At 41.1% G+C, this 16,366-nt stretch overlaps 1 protein-coding gene across 1 annotated transcript in view; it reads left to right on the forward strand.

Moving 5' to 3' along the window:
* Positions 1 to 6,476: 6,476 nt before the first annotated feature.
* DLEC1 (DLEC1 cilia and flagella associated protein) overlaps positions 6,477 to 16,366 on the forward strand; it is a gene marked incomplete at its 5' end in the record, with an annotated part of 43,989 nt that continues 34,099 nt past the window's right edge. Inside the window, 10 exons of the mRNA XM_082479759.1 lie at positions 6,477 to 6,509; positions 6,992 to 7,132; positions 8,768 to 8,924; positions 9,465 to 9,575; positions 11,367 to 11,560; positions 11,826 to 12,046; positions 12,955 to 13,036; positions 13,427 to 13,514; positions 14,338 to 14,511; positions 15,291 to 15,427. Coding sequence (XP_082335885.1) covers positions 6,477 to 6,509; positions 6,992 to 7,132; positions 8,768 to 8,924; positions 9,465 to 9,575; positions 11,367 to 11,560; positions 11,826 to 12,046; positions 12,955 to 13,036; positions 13,427 to 13,514; positions 14,338 to 14,511; positions 15,291 to 15,427 — 1,338 coding nt within the window. The remainder of the gene's footprint in view (positions 6,510 to 6,991; positions 7,133 to 8,767; positions 8,925 to 9,464; positions 9,576 to 11,366; positions 11,561 to 11,825; positions 12,047 to 12,954; positions 13,037 to 13,426; positions 13,515 to 14,337; positions 14,512 to 15,290; positions 15,428 to 16,366) is intronic.

A 16,366-nucleotide genomic window follows, 5' to 3' on the forward strand; every position in this document is an offset into this window, starting at 1 on the left:
GCTCTCTCAAATGGTTGCTTCTGTCCCTCAGTGTGCTGACTGAGAGGGAACACTGGATTCAAAAATTCGCACTAAGTGTAAGCTGTCTGAATTTCATCCTCTCAGGCCCACCACCTGCTTCAAACACAATTTTGCTCATGCTCTTATTAAAGCACAACCACGAATCACAGAATCACAGAATGGTCAGGGTTGGAAGAGACCTCTGGAGATCATTCAGTCCAACCCCCCCACCAGAGCAAGGTCACCTACAGCAGTTGCACAGGACGGCGTACAGGTGGGTTTGGAATGTCTCCGGTGTGGGAGACTCCACAACCTCTCTGGGCAGCCTGTGCCAGTGCTGTGCCACCCTCAAAGCAAAGAAGTCCCTCCTCATGTTAAGATGGAACTTCCTATGTTCAAGTTTTTGCCCGTTACCTCTTGTCCTATCACTGGCCACCACTGAAAAAAGACTGTTCCCATCCCCCTGGCACCCTCCCTTGAAGTATTTGTAAGCATTGATAAGATCCCCCTTCAGTCTTCTCTTCTCCAGACTAAAAAGACCCAAGTCCCTCAGCCTTTACTCGTAAGAGAGATGTTCCAATCCCCTAATCATCTTTGTAGCCCTTAAGAGCTGGGGACAAATGAAAATGTAGGGGTGTTTGGGTTCCTTTTCCTTCTGAATTAGGTGGCAGTTCCTCATTGCACTGCACCATACAGATGAATTATGGTGGGTCTTTTCCATCTTCTAGTCCAAATATTCAGGCCTTGCCCCATACTCTACCAGGCAAGGGCCTTGCTCAGCACTTCTTCACATTACAGACATCGAGAGCACAGACAAACATGGAAGAATGATTTGCATTTTTCCCTTTAACTAATTCACCCAGTGCACAAACCAAGGGGCGAATATCTGCAGGGGAATATCTGCAGAACACATTGGGTCTGAAAGTTTGCTGACAGAAGGCTGAGATAAAGGTAAGAAACAAAGTGTTTCATTTCTTGTGCAAAAGATTTCAAGACAAGAAGGGAAAGCCTGGTGCAGTACTGAGAAACTGGGACAGCATGAGACAGGTCCAAGCCATGGTTTTCTGACAGCCATGGCTTGGCTGAATGAGCGCAGCCAGAGATGTCACAAAGGGATAAAAAGTAAGTAGTAGGGTGATCTCAGACGGGAGGTCCCAAGGGTAAGGAGAAAAGTAGAAGGAACAGACCCAAAGTTTCTCCTCTTCCCAGGTTTCTTTGCATTTATAGAAATCTTGGCTGCAGTGTAAGAAGAAGAATTTCCAAAAGAAACTGAAACGCAGAAGGTAATCAAGGGAAGAGAGAACTATATTTCCTACTAAAAAAAGTCAATCAGTGGATTATTTCCAGCAGCATAAATTAGCTATTGTGTTCTGCCATGCCATGCTGGATTGCTTCCAAGACAGAAGACGCTCACACAAAGCTAGTCCATGTGTATACAGCTAAGCAAACCTGGAATCTTCAGTGTAGGTATGGGGTAGAGGCATCCCCCCAGTAATGTCCCTGAGGGGTAGAACAACACTATTAAGCATCAGTTAAATCTTTTTGTTACTGCAAAGTCTTTAAGATCTGGAGAGATGAAGGCTGTGGTCCACCACCATGTAGGTGTTGTGCCAAGAAACAAATTCATTTACCAAAAATAGCACTGAGAAGAGCCTTTATGATCACAGAAAAAAAAAAAAATCTGGAGTCTGAAAATGCTAACCTTATTCTTTAATGTGGGGAACAAAAGCATATGCCTAGGCAGAAGCCAGATATTGGGTTGTGAATCTAGCCAGAGGCTGCTTTCTTTGTTAGCTTTCATAGACTCCCTACAAATAATCAGTGGACCCCCAGCCACTCACGGAGCACAGAATGAAAACCACTAATTTAAAAAAAAAAAAAAAAAACACCTTACTGGGTAAACAGGTTTGGGCTAAATGTAACAGCTTTTCACAACAGGAGGTCAGACTCTGTAGTCCAATAACCCTTTCTGACCCAGGGACCTGTGAACATGATGGTGAACATGGAGTATGAGCCCCTCTTTCTGCTCTGCTTGAGAGTCCCAGTGTCACACCAGCACTGCAGCCTCCGGCTGGATCTCTGTGTCGAGGTGTAGCCCATTTCCAGCTTAATTAGAGAGTGACGTATCTGCCCAGACACTGTCGGAAAGGAATGACTGGGTCCTTTGTGTATGCGTTTTCCACATGCTTCTCCTACATGTTGGGTGTGTCTAATTTGTAAGATCCCATGCGGCTCAAGTGAAATTACAGTGTAAGTATTTCAGCAGAAGTACAGAAGAATACCCACTGACATGTTTTAGTGAGGGACAGACTTGTAGATCAGGAGAGAGGTGTGGGAAACAAAAAAAAAGCTTAAAGTCAGGAAGTGTTATCCGGAAGCAAGTGAAAGGGTTGACTCACCTCAGGAGACAGCCACAAAATAACACCACACAAGATGTTAAGAGACAAAGTAATGAAGAATATCCAGGCGGAACTGCCAATCGTAGGTTATTTCAAACTGTCTCCAAGAGCATTGGAGATGATCTAAGTGCAGCCAGCAAGGCAAGATCTGTAAGAAATGGATAGCCTTTAAAATAACTAGGACATTTGAAGAAAAAAAAAAAAACACTTTTGCAGGACTAGGAAGCAGTGCAATGCGAGAAGCGAGCTTTCAGAAACTGAGCTGTTTGGCATTTTTCACCTGAAACTGAAAGGTTATTTCTCCATTTTCCATGCCTGCAAATTTTACTTGGGTTTTAAAGTCAGACTGTGGATGCCGTTTTTAGTTCATCTGCAAGACACAGATGGTACCGTGCAAAGGAGACCTGTGTTCCAATGATACCTGTTTGGCTGCATCTGCAATAATTATGGGATAATATATAGTTTTTCCAGTGTAGTGAATAAACACACTCGTAAGAGAATATACTAGATCGCGATGGAAGTATTTTTACCTGCTCAGTTGCCTGATAACAACAAAGATTTAATACAATGTTTGTTTCTAAAGACTTTTCTGAGTACATGGAAACCTTAATAAGACCACTAGAGGGCAGCAACGTCAAAGTGAATCATTCATCAGAGTAGTTTTGGGATTGTTTCAGAAAACCTAAAGCCGAGAAGACGCTCGCAAAGATATAGAAATAATTAGAAATAATTTTCTGCTACCCTGATGCAAATATGCAAAACAGTGCAATTCTTCCAGCGCAAAAGATAATACTGCAATATAATTTCCCTTACTTTCCCGTCTCTAAAGAACGCCACCTGAAGCCTGCATGGCTTGTCGTGTTTTCAGAAAAGCTTAGCTTTTTCTGAAACATCCAAAAATATTTGGAGTCTTGATGCATTCTGAGCCCTATGGATTTGTGTTATTTTAAAATCGATATATAACCCAAGACTATTTATATACATATATATAATTTGAATTATATTTACATTTGAGATATGCATAGATACACATTGCCAAATTAATCCATATTGTTCCATTAATATAATGGGGGTGACACGTGCAGCAGAATTTTTAACTTTGATTTTTATTTTTAAAAGTGTTCAAGGCCAGGCTGGACATGGCCTTGGGCAACCTGGTCTAGTGAGAGGTGTCCCTGTCTGTGGCAGGGGGGTTGGAACTCAATGATCTTCAAGGTCCTTTCCAACCTAAACCATTCTATGATTCTATGATTTCATAATTTCAAAGAAACCTTTCAAATATCAAGTCAGTGAAGTCAGTTTAGTGAGTCCTCTCTCTGTAAAGAAATCCACTGACATTAGTGAAGATTTTGAGGTCACCATGAAGAGAAATGTATGAACTTTTCTGCAGGCTGTTTTGATTTAGTGAAAGGAAACTAGAGTTAGTCCAGTTTTTACATATTTAAGGAATAGATGTTGACAATAATGTAGGACGCTAGTTAGTCAAACACAGGTGTCCATTGCTTTAAAATACATCAAGAAATATACTGACTGATTTACAGGCCCGGGTCATAACATCCATCTATACTTTTAGTAAAATATGGGCAAGGTAAATAAAAATGCTATAGATCTTGCTATTTTTGTAAAAAGTGTAAGATATAGTTCTACTCTGCAATGTATCTATGTACATATCGCCTCTTACTCAGTACTTGAGCTCCTTGATTGCATTCAAATCACATCTGGCCATTTTATATACAAATATTTTCTGGTACTGTCAGTTTTAGAAAGCTAACAAGCAGAAAGAGCGAGCTAGACTTGCCTTATCCATAGTGTCATTGGCCAACTGGATGCCTGAACAAACCACCCCCATGACTGTAAGGTGATTTTGTTATGTTACAACGAGAAGGAGCTTTTCTGAACATGTTACTACCAGAAGAAGGCATGGTTTGGGACAACAGTTGACCTTTTAAGAGTCCTCATGGGATAACAAGGGGTGTGTGGGAAGTGTGAAAAAAAATATAGAAAAGCAATACAATCCTGATGACTCAGAAACTACTTTTAAGAGTGGAATAATCCAGACTTTAGCAGAATTTATGATTCCTCTAAGGTCTGTGACTTAGGTTACATCCACCTCAGCAAGTTGCTTGGGGCACTAGGAGCAGAACTGCAGTGCAAAAAAGTCAGTCCGCAGGAGACAGTGTCCACTTTGTAGGTATTTGGGCATGTTTTACTTCAGATTAGCTTTTGACTGGTCCTGTAGACTGACAGCCCATTAGCTGACAGAGCATATGAGCTGAGCTCCTGGAGAGCTTAGCAGATTAGTTTCTTCTAAGAGAAATGGCATTGTGCTCCACACTGTACATGCAGGCATAGAGAGTGGGGCCCTCAGGAGTCTCTTCAGGTCCACACACCCAATCCAAATAAAAATGTCAGCATTAAATCCAACCTTACATGACACAGAGGGGAAATACAAGGTAAAATGTCTGATAGAAATCACAGATGTCAGTTAGAGAAAACGTCTAGCTTTGGACCAGTTATACCTATAAATGTAGGCTAAAGTTTCTGTTTGGGTGGGTTTCTTTACTGTTTCCTACATGCATGAGTCTCTCTTCAGCCTTTGGAAGTTAGGTATATTAGAATGGTGATAAAGAGGATGACATATGCAAATTATTATTAATTTTTATAGTATTTATATGGAAATGTGAATACATATGTGAACTGAACAGCTTTACCATTTTAACAGTGGCATTTATTTTTCAAGTTTATCTGAGTAAATGATGACAGCATAAAACCAGACATCTAATGAAATATATACCAATGTCATATGAGAAACAAATGTGTATAGCTCTGGACTCGTGTTTAAGCCCTTCCTTATGATCTTGCATTTGGCTACTGGGCAGGTGGATCTCACCTTCACTTCCAGATTTCCCCGTGGGTTTCCGGACTGCGGTTGGAAAAAAAAAATCCAACTTCTGAACTGAGAGGATCTGCTTGGCAAGTTACTGAAAGACAGTAAAAATGAAAGTACAGAAAGCTTTTTCTACAGGCAGTTTCCATGTACATCTATATACTATTTTAAACAAAAACATCTGCTTTACTGCCACTACTCTAAGGCTTTCTTAAACGCTGGGAAAGAATTCTTTAAAAAATGCTGGTTTTTATTAACATTCCAGTTAGCAAACAGATGTTATAATCAATTGTAATACCACATGATGAGAAAAATTGGAATTCTGATATGGAAATATGACAAAACGTGAATGCTCTAACCTACTTTTAAAGGCAAGGAGCCACCTATGTGCCTGCATAGAAACACATCTGCGAACCTCTTCTACGGTAAAACACCTTTTGCTTATCTGGTCGTGGAACAACACACGTTGGTGAATTAAAATTATTTTTGCAATGGTTATTTTGTGTGAAGTACCATCAGAGGGCAGTAACATTGCCCACAGCCACTTCCAGCCCCTCCAAACCCCCCTTTACAGGAGCCCCGATGGAGCCCAATGACCCTGATATAGCCATGGAAAAGGCGTGAGGCCCACTGTCTGGTTCCCTCACTCCGAGCAAGATGCAAGGGAGAGGGGTCTGAAAAAAAAAGAAAAAAAAAAAAAAAAAAAAGAAAAAAAGGAGGCAGGGCAAACAGAAAATGCTACGCCAGGACGGTTTCTAAGGAAAATATCACCCACTTCAGCAGGAGCAGGCGGCTGTTGTTAGCAACCGGCATACACAGGCAGGCCGCTGCGGCAGGCAGAGGGGGAAGATGGATGGTTTCTGGGGCTGATGATGAATTACCCCATCTTCCAGCCCTCCGGCAGGGACGAGCCCTGCCTCGCCGGGACGGTGTGTGGCAGCTGGGGAAGAGGGGGAGGATTTGTCTCCTTCCCTCAGCTGTCAAACTCACGTCCCCACACCGTCTGTCCCCCCCCCCGCCCCGGGCCGGCTCCCCCGCCCGCGGCCTGGCCCTTCCCGCCCTCACGGTCGCTAGGCAACGGCGGCGCGGCCAGGCCGCGGCGGGAGGCTGAGGGGAGCGGAAAGGCCGAGGGAGCGGCGGGAGGCTGAGGGGAGCGGGAAAGCCGCGACCACCCCAGCGCCGGGCTTGGCATGGCTGAGCAGAGCCTCCACCCCGGCATGCAGGTAAGGCGGCGGGGCTGGGCCGCACACACGGCCTCACACAGGTGGGCAGCCATGGGCACAGACACCAGCCTGCACGCCGGGACACACAGACACACACTCTGCACGAAGACTGTCGCACACACACTCCCTGTACAGTGCTTGCATCCCCCTCACACACCCCACTCACATCGCCCCATACACACACCCCCCTGCATAAACCGTGGCGCATGGAGAACCGCATCTGCTGCCATCAGCTACACGTACCGCCGGCACAGACACACCGCCTCTGTGCATGCACGGCCTTGTGTACACACACATATACTTACATACACACCTCAACACCACAGTGTTCATGTGTCTACTTTCAGGGTCCTTCCTGATACCTTTCCCAGCCATTTTCCCCCACTTGTCCTCCTTCGTTCCAGCCGTTTGCACGCACCCAGGGATCTCTTCCAATCCTGTCTCAGGCCCCAAGCACTAACATCCTCATTTTCTTTCCTCAGGACATCTCCCACTTGCTGGCTAGCACCTTTGATGACCTGTACACTGGAGATGTTATCGGGGTGGACATGGAGAGAAATTGGATCAAGTCCCGAGGAGGAGACAACGTTTATCATGAGAGTTTTACAGAGGAGCTACAGAAGGTACAAATCAAAACCAAGTCTGAATTTGGAACTCTGTTCAGCTTTCATTGGTACTTCCTAATTTCTAGATCTTCTGTAAAATAAAATAAAAAGGCAAGGTGTGATCCTAGAACTGACATTTTAATGGAATTTTACTTGAGCACTGTTTCCCACAGAACCTTTCATATAGATTAATATTCACCACATGCTTCTTCATGATACTCTCAGCTCTGGATGGCTTTTCAGACACAGAGGAAAACCAGCAGCCCTTTAAATGCCTATTGTACTGGCTGACAACTTCTGCCTGTAACTGCTGATCAGCGTAGTAGACTCCCTATCTTGCAATAAAGTATTCTCATGTGCTGCATTTTGAAACCAGATGCTGCAAGTATTATTCATATACACATACCTTAGTGATGCTCTATGACACGTAATCCATTAGTATTTACAATGCTGTTTGGGATTCTTGGATTAAATCAACAGTAGAAATGCAAAATAATTGTATTAATCATAGTTCTGATAGCTATTGTCAGTGTATAAAAGTAGAGGCTATTGCTGGAAGAGTTGAGCAACAGGTGTTTTTTTCCATTTTGTGTCCTCATACCCTCTTCAGATGTTATCAGATGTGAAAAATCTGAAGTTTTGTATTTCTTTCGAGTCATTTATGAATATATTGGTGGACACGGTATGTTCTGAGTAATAAATGAGAGTACTTCTGCTTGGATAAGGTTCATTTCAACTGACAGTACATGTCTGTAACATGTATGTTACAGCTGAACTGGTCACCCAAGGCTTTCTGTATCACCGGAAAAAGGAAAAAAAAAAACACCAAACCAGGCACTTTTAGGGCACAATCCATCTGATCCATTTTATGTAGCAACTTTGGCATGGAGTGGGATTGTATCCTGGATTCCAGTGACAGCGGAGGGATCTCAGAATGAGCAGCACAGGAGGAAGCATCTCATTTTAGCTGAGATGCATCCTATCCTTTCTATTTAAAAAATTAAATGGAATTATTTAATTCTATTAAATGAATTATTAAATTCTATTAAAAGAACCAAAAGATTAGACCTTGTTATATAAAAGTTCTACAGAAAGCTCAGTTGGGCTACAGACACTCTTGAGACCAGTGTCAGTTTCTCTTTGGTGTTGCTCTTCTATGTCTCTGTGCTTCTGCTATATTCTCTCTTTAACAGAGATTGATACGTCTTTAAGGCAGGAATTTTCCTTTTGAGTTGTGCTTGTAAAGGACTTATCACACAGGGCAGAGCGATCCAAAATATGTCAGAAGTGAAGTATCACTACTGGGATACTCCGGAGTTTTAGAAACCTTCCTAGTAACTAGGAGGCAGCATTCCCTTTTAAATTTAATCCTACACTTTTAGGCAAACTACAGTGCAGTTGCTACTGTCCCACAGAAGGCAAAAGGCAGACATTTCTCTTGTCCCGTGCTTCTTACCCAGCACAAATTAAATGATAGGAATGACGGTGTTTTAGCAGGCCAGTTTATGCTTGTAAAGTAATGATGTTTTACCAGTCTATCTCTATTTACATCTCAAAGGCAAATAGAAAACATTTATCTGCAAGAAGATCTTTAATAATTTGTGGCAGCTCAAATCAGACTCATTTTTCTACATTCACCCATGCCCATGACAGCTTCTTGCTGAATATAAGTGCCGATTGACAGAAGCTGACATAGTGGAAGAGAACATCATTCAAGCCCAAGATCGAGCAAAAGCTGAAGAAGAAAGGGCTCTAAACATGCTGAAGGCAGATGCGGGGGAAGATTTCCACAAAATGGGGTTGCCATCAGGTGAGGATTCTGGAAATACTGTCCCTCCCTGTACATGCTTCCTATGGTACCTGGAGACGAATGCAGCGTTTCTCTAGATCACGGGTAGGACTGACATTAGATTCAGTGAGCTTTTGGTTTGGCTTTACATCAATAGAGCAGCTTTGAAGGATTTTGTGCAGGGGTTCAAGTAGGTAACATCTCTTTAACACTGTAAGAAATTAAACAACCAGGTTATTTTCAAGGTATTAAATTTGCAATTAATGGCTTACCACCTAACTTTATTACAAGCATACATACCTTGATATATAGCAGCAACAAACAGAGGTTGTTTCTCCGAGGGCTGTATAGCTGGGTTAGAACTGCATTTAGGATTACGGAGATGCACGTCCAAGTCTTGGGATTAAAATACCAGACTGTTTCTCTATCCAAATATATTAGCTGACAGTGATAAGTTATAAAGACAACATTACTTTGGTTTGATGAGGATAGTATATCTTATGGGGCTAAGCTTTTGCGCTTTTTTTTGATTGTTCTTTTTTGTTTGTTTTACTGTTTCAGTGGGATCCTCTTTTAGGTGGATTGTGGATAATGAACTTCTCAGAAAAAATCATTTAACCTGCCCTGATGATTACATCACTGATAAATTACCTGTTACTAGAGCACCAAAAGGTAATTTTTAAAGCAGAGAATAATTTAGACTTTGTAGAATACTCCGTAAGAATTGAAGCATTGGAGGATGTAGCAGATTGGAATATATTTTTATAGTTTTCTGCTGAAGCAGAAGGGACTCTAGTATTCCAAGTATAATTCCACTAAAGGCACACTGTCAAAATAAAATTGATAACTTAAACATTATTGACTTTAAATCTGCTTATATATGAAATTTAATGGTGGTTGCACTTTTGTGTACAGTTCTTTCCATCTGACACACAAAAAATATATTAATTGTGACTACTCTGCCTTTATTCAATTTCATTAGCACAAAGATGCAACTACATCTTGTATACAGAGAAGGGAAGCAATTATATTAAAGTAAAAACTATTTTCAGTGAAATGAAGTTGTATTCTTTATTTTGGGTTTGAAATTTTCCAGTTCTGGAAATATATCAGTTTAACATGCAAATGAAGATCAGATGTTTTGGGCAATGTCAAGACTTCTTTACTTCTTTAACTCATGTGTGAGCCAAGGTGAAAGGTTTCGGAATCATTAAAATGAAATTTTTCAGTCAAGTCAAAACAAACGTTTCAGAGTAATCAATTTAGTCACAAATTGCAAGATTCAGGGTTTTTTTCCCCATTGTAATTCCAAATAAAGCCAAAAATTTAACACCTGAGTTTCCTCTGATGTGGCAATCTTGTTGTCTAACTATAGGAACATGGCACTAGACAGTACATCCTGTTTATGTCAATTTTCTGACTGTCGTAAGTCCATCATATAGATGTTTTTGTAAAGTGAACAGGACATTCTAAGTCCCATTCACTTGTGTCGTGGTTTAGGCCAAATCCACCACTGGGGACCCGAAGGACCCCAGACGGGACTGACAGATGCTCCCCTCTACCCCTCTACAAAGAGAGAGGCAGAGGAGGAAAAAGAGACTTACGAGTTTAGAAGAAACTAAACTACTTTAATGAAATATTAATAATAAAATAAAAAGAAATAATGAAAAATATATACAAAACCGTATCAAGCTCCCGAGATGACAATCACCTCACCGGCTGGCACTGGGGCAGTCCCAGGCTGGACTCAGTGACGGACAGGAACTGGATTCCGGATCTGGAGTCAGGATTGGGATCACAGGCAGAGAGAGTCCTCCTCAGACGTCGGCCATTGAAGGAAGAGCCCCCTGAACCTTTGATCCCTCAGCTTTTATACTGAGCATGAGCAGATGGGATGGAATACCCTGTTGGTCAGTTTTGGGTCACCTGTCCTGTCCGCTCCTCCCTGCAGGTGGGACCCCACTATGCTTTTCCGCTTCTGACCCTCCAACGTGGCAAATAACAAAGTTGGTTGGCCTTGGCTGTTATGGCAATAAGTGTAAGCAGGAGCCTCTCTGCACCCCATGCCTGGGCATCAGCTATAAACATTGGTCTTATCACTCTGAGAGAGTGAACATTTTCTGCACAATATGCAGTTAATTTCAGTTGTTAGAAGAGGCCCAGCTAAGAAGCGAAGTTACTGAACAAAATTGGTTCTGTTTTACCTCAAACCAGGACAACTTGGAACATTAACATAGCTTTCTTTGTATATAGCTTGTTTAATTAGTATTTCTAAAAGCTTTCTTATTAAAGCACTAAGCTTCATTTGTGCAAAATAAATTATCATGTAAAATAAGTTCTAGAGGATTTAAAGTGTATTTTTACCATCAACAAAACTAAAATAAATTCATACACCTATGCTTAGAATAGATGCTTATAATTCATGTTTTCTCTGATAGAATTATTTTTTTCTTTGAATTACAGGAAAATCAGAACCTGGCTACATCAGAGAGACGTTTAGTTTTAAACAGCATGTTTCTTCAGGCTTGCAGGACCAGATGCCTGCAGGGATTGCACACCTACAGAAAATATCTGGTAGTCTGACAAATGTGTCTTTATGCACATTAACTCTGCCTTCAAATCCTGAATCTAGCCACCAGACTAAAAAGACAAGTAAGGTACGTTTTACAGATTTATTGTTTCAGTCTGTCAGAACTGTAGGGCCTATTGCTGTTGCTATAACAAAGGATAAATATCAAAGCATTGTTGATTTGGCTCCAGTACTTTTTTTTTTTTTTTTTATCTGTTAAGGAAAGAGAAATACAATATTTCTATATGAATTTTCAATGCTATATAGCTTTAATTAGACATGTACAGATACCTTTTTCATCATCCTCAAAATTGCTATGTTTAATTTTGCACCGTGGTCTTTCTTTTTCAAAGAAAACTAATGCCTCACAGAAGCTTACATGGAAAGACAGTAAGTGCGAAGCAGAGGGAGAGAGAGAGCGGGCTTACCTTGCCAAACTTGAGAAAAGACAGAATTACTTGAAGAACCCCCGTTTTTTCCCACCAAATGCTCCTCATGGAGGCAAATCTCTTGTCATTTCTCAAGAAAAGGTGGAACAAACCATAGCCAGAAGAAAAGCCGAAGATAATAAAGGGTATGCAGTATACACAATTTCTTGATTCTAAGCTGAAGCACACAGATAGGTCCGCTATAGAATTGCTGTGGATTTGCATGTAGATATTTTGAGCTAGCTGTCTGTGTGGTCTCTTAGGAAACAAAGTATGTCTGTATGACATTTTGTTCTTGCTAAAGTATACATTTTGCATTTATCAGTATTTCAGGGGTTCTAATTGACAAGCGGCTGAATATGAGCCGGCAATGTGCCCCAGTGGCCAAGAAAGCCAGCGGCATCCTGGCTTGTATTAGAAATAGCGTGTCCAGCAGAAGCAGGGAGGTGATTGTGCCCCTGTACTCAGCACTGGTGAGGCCACACCTCGAGTATTGTGTCCAGTTTTGGGCACCTCAATACAAGAGAGATATCGAGGTGCTGGAGCGAGTGCAGAGGAGGGCAATGAAGCTGGTGAAGGGCTTAGCAAACAAATCATATGAAGAGCAGTTGAAGGAGCTGGGACTGTTTAGTTGGAGGAGGAGGAGGCTGAGAGGACACCTCATCACTGTCTACAACTATTTGAAAGGACACTAGAGAGGTTGGTGCTGATTTCTTCTCACAGGAAATTAATGACAGAACAAGAGGGAATGGCTTCAAGCTCCAACAGGGTAGATTTAGACTGAACATTAGGAAAGAATTTTTCACAGAAAGAGTAGTCGGACATTGGAATAGACTGCCCAGAGAGGTGGTTGAGTCACCATCCCTGGATGTGTTTAAGAGACGTTTAGATGTGGTGTTGGGGGATATGGTGTAGGGGAGAACTTTGTAGAGTAGGGTAGATGGTTGGACTCAATGATCCCAAGGGTCTCTTCCAACCTAGACAATTCTATGATTCTATGATTCTAAAGAACTAGGCAGTAAGGCAATGTCTCTTTTTTTTTTTTATCTTTCAGAGATACTTCATTTATTCCTGTGTTTCTTGCCAATCCACCTACTGTATTGTTTTCTGATTATGAAGTTGGACAGGTTTATGAGGTTAGAACTTGCTTCTTTGTAGAGGGTTAGTTCTACCACTGAGAAGCATCATGTCCTGCCATGATCAGGACTTCACTCACTTTTGGCTTTCTGCAGTTTAACAGAAGTCTGATTTTCTTCTTTATATTGAATTAATGACCATTTATCTTCTTTCAAGATACTCTTTCACATGTGCCACTGACACACTAACAAGTGAAAACTAAAAGGGGCCCTTTTCAATCTTGGCTTGGTTCTGGTAGTATCTGATTCAGACTTCATTGAATAAACTGAGATTTTTAGGCCAGTTGTGATGATAAATTAACTACCACTAGCAGACTACTAGCGAACTGCAAACATTATAATGAGTTACAATAAATACAATGGCGTATTTTATTTTCTTTTTAAATGAAGATGACTATAGAGCTGCAGAACATCACTTCAACATGTCATCATGTAAGACTTATTCCCCCCTCTACTTCAGCATTTGCCATTGGGCCAGGTAAGGGTTATTTTTTCTGCCTTTAAGATGTTTACACTTAAGAGATCCAATTTATCTGCTTGAACAAATATTTTTCAGAGATGTTATGTTTGGTTCTGCTATCCATAGTGCTCTGGGTAGGAGCTCAGTTCTTTGGAGACTGAAGGCTGTCTTATGTCTCTAGAACCATTCACATGCAACTCATAAGCAGATTCAAATAGTCTAATGAGGAATTTGAGAAGACTAACATTAAAATGTTTGAAGTTAGACTGAAATATATCCATGGAATACCTAGATTAAGCCTTATCCAAAATTTGTTTAGGAACAGACGTAGTGCCCATTGAAATCAGTAGGGGGACAGTGCAAGAAATAGCATACTTCAATTGCTGCAAGGAAGGTTAGGTTAGAGGAAAGGTAAGAAAAACATTTCTCCTATAATAGGATACCCAGGCACTGGCATAGATTGCTTAAGGAGACTGTGGTATCTCAGTCACAGCATTGGAGGAGTATTTAGAAGAAGTTAGGTTCCTCCATGTAAACCTTGTTGTCTTGTGGCAGAGGAAAACTGGGTAACATCTCTAGGTTTCTCCTCACTCTGTTTTCTACAGTTATGAGAAGCATATTTCAGAAAAAAAATATCTTTGAGTTCAGTGGAAGATATGCACATACACAGATTACACTGGCAGGCCTTTTGTGGTCATTTGTTTTTATCAGCTTGACTTAGGTGATACATGAGGAGAGCTTACAGGCACCTTTCCAGAGGGAGATGTGATCATAAATACATATGCCAACTTTGTGAGGTTTTAATTTTTTTAATTCCCTGCTTTTTTTTTTTTTTTCCAAGGAAAATTTCCAGGAAAGGGAGGAATGATTGCTCCTGGGATGACATGCCAGTATACAGTCCAATTTATTCCTGAATCTCTAGGAGATTATGAAGATTGTCTATTAGTGGAGACTCAAGTATCAGAACCTCTTCTGATCCCGATCCTAGCTAAAAGACCACCTCCAGTGTTAACATGTCAGTAATGTCCAATTCTTAAGTTTCTCTAAAGTTAAATGGACTTGGGGTATTTTTCATTTGACTGTCTCCGATTTTATGTCACAAAACAAATGTGGACAAACTTGTCAGTGCATTTTCTACATTTTTATATCTATCTAACTTTCACTGATAATAGATTTATTACTTACTAAAATGTGATCCTGTCAAATTCTTCCTGAATTATTTTTTCTTGCCACATCAAGCTAATTTTTTTCACTGTACTGGAGGATTGAGCAGGAGATGCTTTTCTAGGTTTGTCTTGTTGATTCCTGAACTACTAACTGTAATTACCAATCCTAAATATTAAGGAATTACAATTTAATTCTAAATATTTGATGCTATTAATTAATATTCATAGAATGTTATATTAATTATATATTGATATGACATCTGCAGGATTCACCTCTCTGATATCTAGCCTCAACTGTAACAACCAGGATTACTTTTGCAGAAACTTGCTTTGATTTTTTGTAAATTCACTTCTGTAGTACTGAGCTTTTTTAAAAATCATCTTATTTTTGTCATCATTCAAGGGAGTCTTTAAGTAGGAAGCACCATTACAATGTAAAATAAGTGTAGAAATATGCAGCTCACACTCTAACTTTTAAATGGAAAGAATTCAAGATTCTTTAGGATTGCAGCACCTAGCATATTCATATGCAGTAATGTGATCTTTAACGAGCTATTTAAGAACTGACGTTGCCAACTGCTAGCCTTCAATGTCTGTGTAGTCTGATTTTCTGTGTTGCTCATTGCAGTGCCTCACATTATAGACTGTGGTTCCTGCCTTGTTGGAGGAATAAAAGTAACGATGATTTTGTGCAGAAATGAGGGACTTAGCACTGGGAAGTTCTGTATAATGCCAAAGAAAGCCTGGCCACCTCCTAATTTTAGGGTGAGTGATTAGAAGGAAAATACTGGACATAGTATGGTATAGATGGCCTGACATGAAGGTGTTTAATCTAGTCATGGTATAGAATCATAGAATAGTTTGGGTTGGAAGGGACCTTTAAAGTCATCTAGTTCAACCTCCCCTGCAATGAGCAGGGACATCTTCAACTAGATCAGGGTGCCCAGAGCCCCATCCAACCTGACCTTGAATATTTCCAGGGATGGGGCATCTATCACCTCTCTGGGCAACCTATGCCAGTGTTTCACCACCCTCATTGTAAGAAATTTCTTCCTTATATCTAGTCTAAATCCACCCTCCTTTAGTTTAAAACCACTACCCCTTGTCCTATGGCAACAGGCCCTGCTAAAGAGTCTGTCCCCATCTTTCTTGTAAGCCCCTTTTAAGTACTGAAAGGCCATAATAAGGTCTCCCCAGAGCCTTCTCTTCTCCAGGCTGAATAACCCCAACTCTCTCAGTCTGTCCTCATAGGAGAGGTGTTCCAGCCCTCTGATCATTTTTGTGGCCCTCCTCTGGACTCCCTCCAACACATCCATGTCGTGTGTATTAGCACAGAAGTCATAAGGCCTTGCTGGGGACATCTGTATTGTCCCACTCCCTCAGGGATTCCCATTTATCCTCGAGACCAGTATCCCTGTATTTCTGTACCTCCTGCTTGTGCTCTGGCTTGCCTCTGGAAGAAGTTGTCTTGCTCGGTGGTGAGGTAAACTCAAGCATAGGCCAGGGAAAGGACAACTGGCTTGAACTTTAATCTTACCCTTACAGCAAATAGAAATGCAATCAGTTCTAGCATTCCTTAAGCTAATTTCCTCCCCTTCCACACCAAAGATATCACCTACTGACCTTGCTGCACCTGTAGACCCTAGCGGTCCACTCCAGTACTGCTCTGTGCTTAGCTTTCCATCACAAAACAGGGTCTAAGTG

Source organism: Vanellus vanellus, assembly GCF_965231255.1.
Source record: "Vanellus vanellus genome assembly, chromosome: 2".
In the NCBI taxonomy this organism is placed as follows: domain Eukaryota; kingdom Metazoa; phylum Chordata; class Aves; order Charadriiformes; family Charadriidae; genus Vanellus; species Vanellus vanellus.